This window comes from Nannochloropsis gaditana, assembly GCF_000240725.1.
Source record: "Nannochloropsis gaditana CCMP526 unplaced genomic scaffold scaffold553, whole genome shotgun sequence".
NCBI classification, from domain to species: Eukaryota; class Eustigmatophyceae; order Eustigmatales; family Monodopsidaceae; genus Microchloropsis; species Microchloropsis gaditana.
In genome coordinates this window covers 1235-3462 of record NW_005803400.1, presented here as the reverse complement: position 1 = coordinate 3462, position 2228 = coordinate 1235, and the positions used below count along the sequence as shown (strand labels likewise).

At 57.1% G+C, this 2228-nt stretch overlaps 1 protein-coding gene across 1 annotated transcript; it reads left to right on the top strand.

The window, feature by feature from the left end:
• Positions 1-461: 461 nt before the first annotated feature.
• On the top strand, positions 462-727 carry NGA_2116320 (myb-like dna-binding protein; the record flags this gene model as incomplete). The annotated part of the gene is made up of 1 exon (XM_005854294.1): positions 462-727. A coding segment is annotated over one exon (266 nt), but the record flags the coding sequence as incomplete, so codon positions are not given.
• Between the last annotated feature and the right edge of the window lie 1501 nt (positions 728-2228).

Below are 2228 nucleotides of genomic sequence, written 5' to 3'. Positions count from 1 at the left end.
GTAGAAATGATGCTAAGGCCTCATAAATAACCCTTGTATCTCCGTTCACAGCACAGACGAGGCCATTGAAAGCCTCAAAGCCATCCTGGTGCCCGCGCCCATGGAATCTCCTGTAACACATTCCCATCAGCACATGCGACACTACGGGATGGACACCATTGAAACTATGAATTATGATAGAGCTCATCAAGGAGAGCATTATTTTCATAAAACACACTTTGGAAGCAACCAAAATCACGTACAGAAGGGGGCCATGTCATCATCGGAAATGAGCCCCACCAGGACCGCGTTGCCCGCTGGAGGCATTTCCGGACAGGGCATGAAAACCATTCAGCAAACGCCAACTCATCATCAAGACTCATTTGAGGATGATATATCGAGTAAATTGAATCGGCGAGGATGGTCTACTGAAGAAGATGCATGCATTTTGAAGCTGGTCCGCGCGCACGGGACCAAGAATTGGACTGTTATTGCGCAAGGTCTGGCCGAGAAATTGGGTGGACCAGGCCGTTCTGGGAAGCAATGTCGCACGCGATGGCTCAACCACTTGAATCCTGATATCAAAAAGGCACCCTGGACAGCCCAGGAAGAAGCTATCGTGCAGGATGCGCAACAACGACTGGGAAATCGATGGGCTATCATCGCCAAACTGCTACCCGGAAGAACGGATAACAGCATCAAAAACTACTATTACTCAACTATGAGGAAAAATATGCGCAGACTTGCAAAATCTCATGGTAAAGATGCGCCGGTTGCGAAAGCGTGCGGACCAGCCGGTGCCACGGGCTTGGGGCCGCCTGCGGGGGTTAGAGAAAGCTCAACAAGAACCGGGAAGAAGGGAGCCTCGTCCAGCGTGGCAACCGCCGCTGGAGCCTACGATACTCCAGCAAGCTTACAAGTGCAAGACAAATGTGTGCACGAGAATGGCCAGTCCAAATCGACGAAACGAGTTCGAACAGGCGTGGGGGAGAAGGGGAAACGCGGCGCACAAAGCACTAAAAACAAGGCAGAAGTTGTGACAGATGACGCCGCCCAATTCTTCATAACGGCAGGATTTAGTCCATATGGACAAAACACGGGCTTTGGTTCAGGCTTGCCGGCAGGGGCACCGGCAGGGGCAGGCATGGGAGGCTATTACGCGGTCGAGTCCCCAGCGGGTCCTCCCTCTTCCTCCACGGTCGGCCAATCCCTGCACATGCATCGCCTCGCAGAAATGCTGAACGGGGATAATGCCACCGGGGACTTAGCGTTGGCGTCCCCCATGTCGAGTAATCGTGCGGGACTCTTGGGCCCTGTGGATGACAACTCTTTCTTCGCCGAGCAACTGCAGCGTCAAATGTCTAGCAACCATCAGCCGCAGCAGGAGAATCATCTCCAGCTCTATCTGCAGCAGCAGCTCGATGAACAGTGGCAGCAACATTTCCAACAGAAACTTGATCAGCAATTACAGCTACAAGAGGAGCAGGGGCAGCGTTACCAGCAGAGAAGGCAACAAGCAGAGCAAACAGAGGCGCAGTACCACCGAGACATTCCCCCCCCGTTCTCTGGCGGCGCGGACCAAGGCTTTCTCCCCTTCGTCCCCGTACCGGTGGGTTGTGGAGGTCGTGCCGACAAGGACATGCAAAACGCCCGGCAATCGCCCGACATGCCCCCCCCCTTCCAGACCACGCGCTCTCCCCGACCCCTACGGGGACAGTCGGGCGGCGACGAAGGCTTTGGCCCTGCCTCTCCGGGTGGGGGCGCCGGGAGTCACAGCGATCTGGCCAAGAAGATCAGCATGCTAATGGCCGCCGGCTCCGCCTCCTTGCTCGGCCCTGCCTCGCAGCTCTCTTCCTCGTCACAGCAGGCACACGAGGACAAAAGCAGGGCGCACCCGGCCCCGAGCCCCGTCACCACCATGATGAACATAGACTTCGCCTCTGCCCCCCCCCACCCTGGTCTTCATTCCTCCTGTGCCTCCCAATCCCATAAGAAAAAGCGGCGCTCGCTCTCCCCTTCGGGCTTTTCGACCGCCGGGCCCTCCCTGAGCTCCGGAGCTTCTCATTTAGGACTGCAGGTGGACGCGGGCGTGACGGCCACCGCATCCTCAGGCCGCTTCAACACGGACGACCTTTCCCCCTACTGCCACTACCGACCCTCTTCCTCCCTGGCCGCGAACTCGTCCTACCTGGAGAGCTTCCTCGAAGGCAGCCTCACGCCGCAATACCACCAGAGCACACGCGACCCCG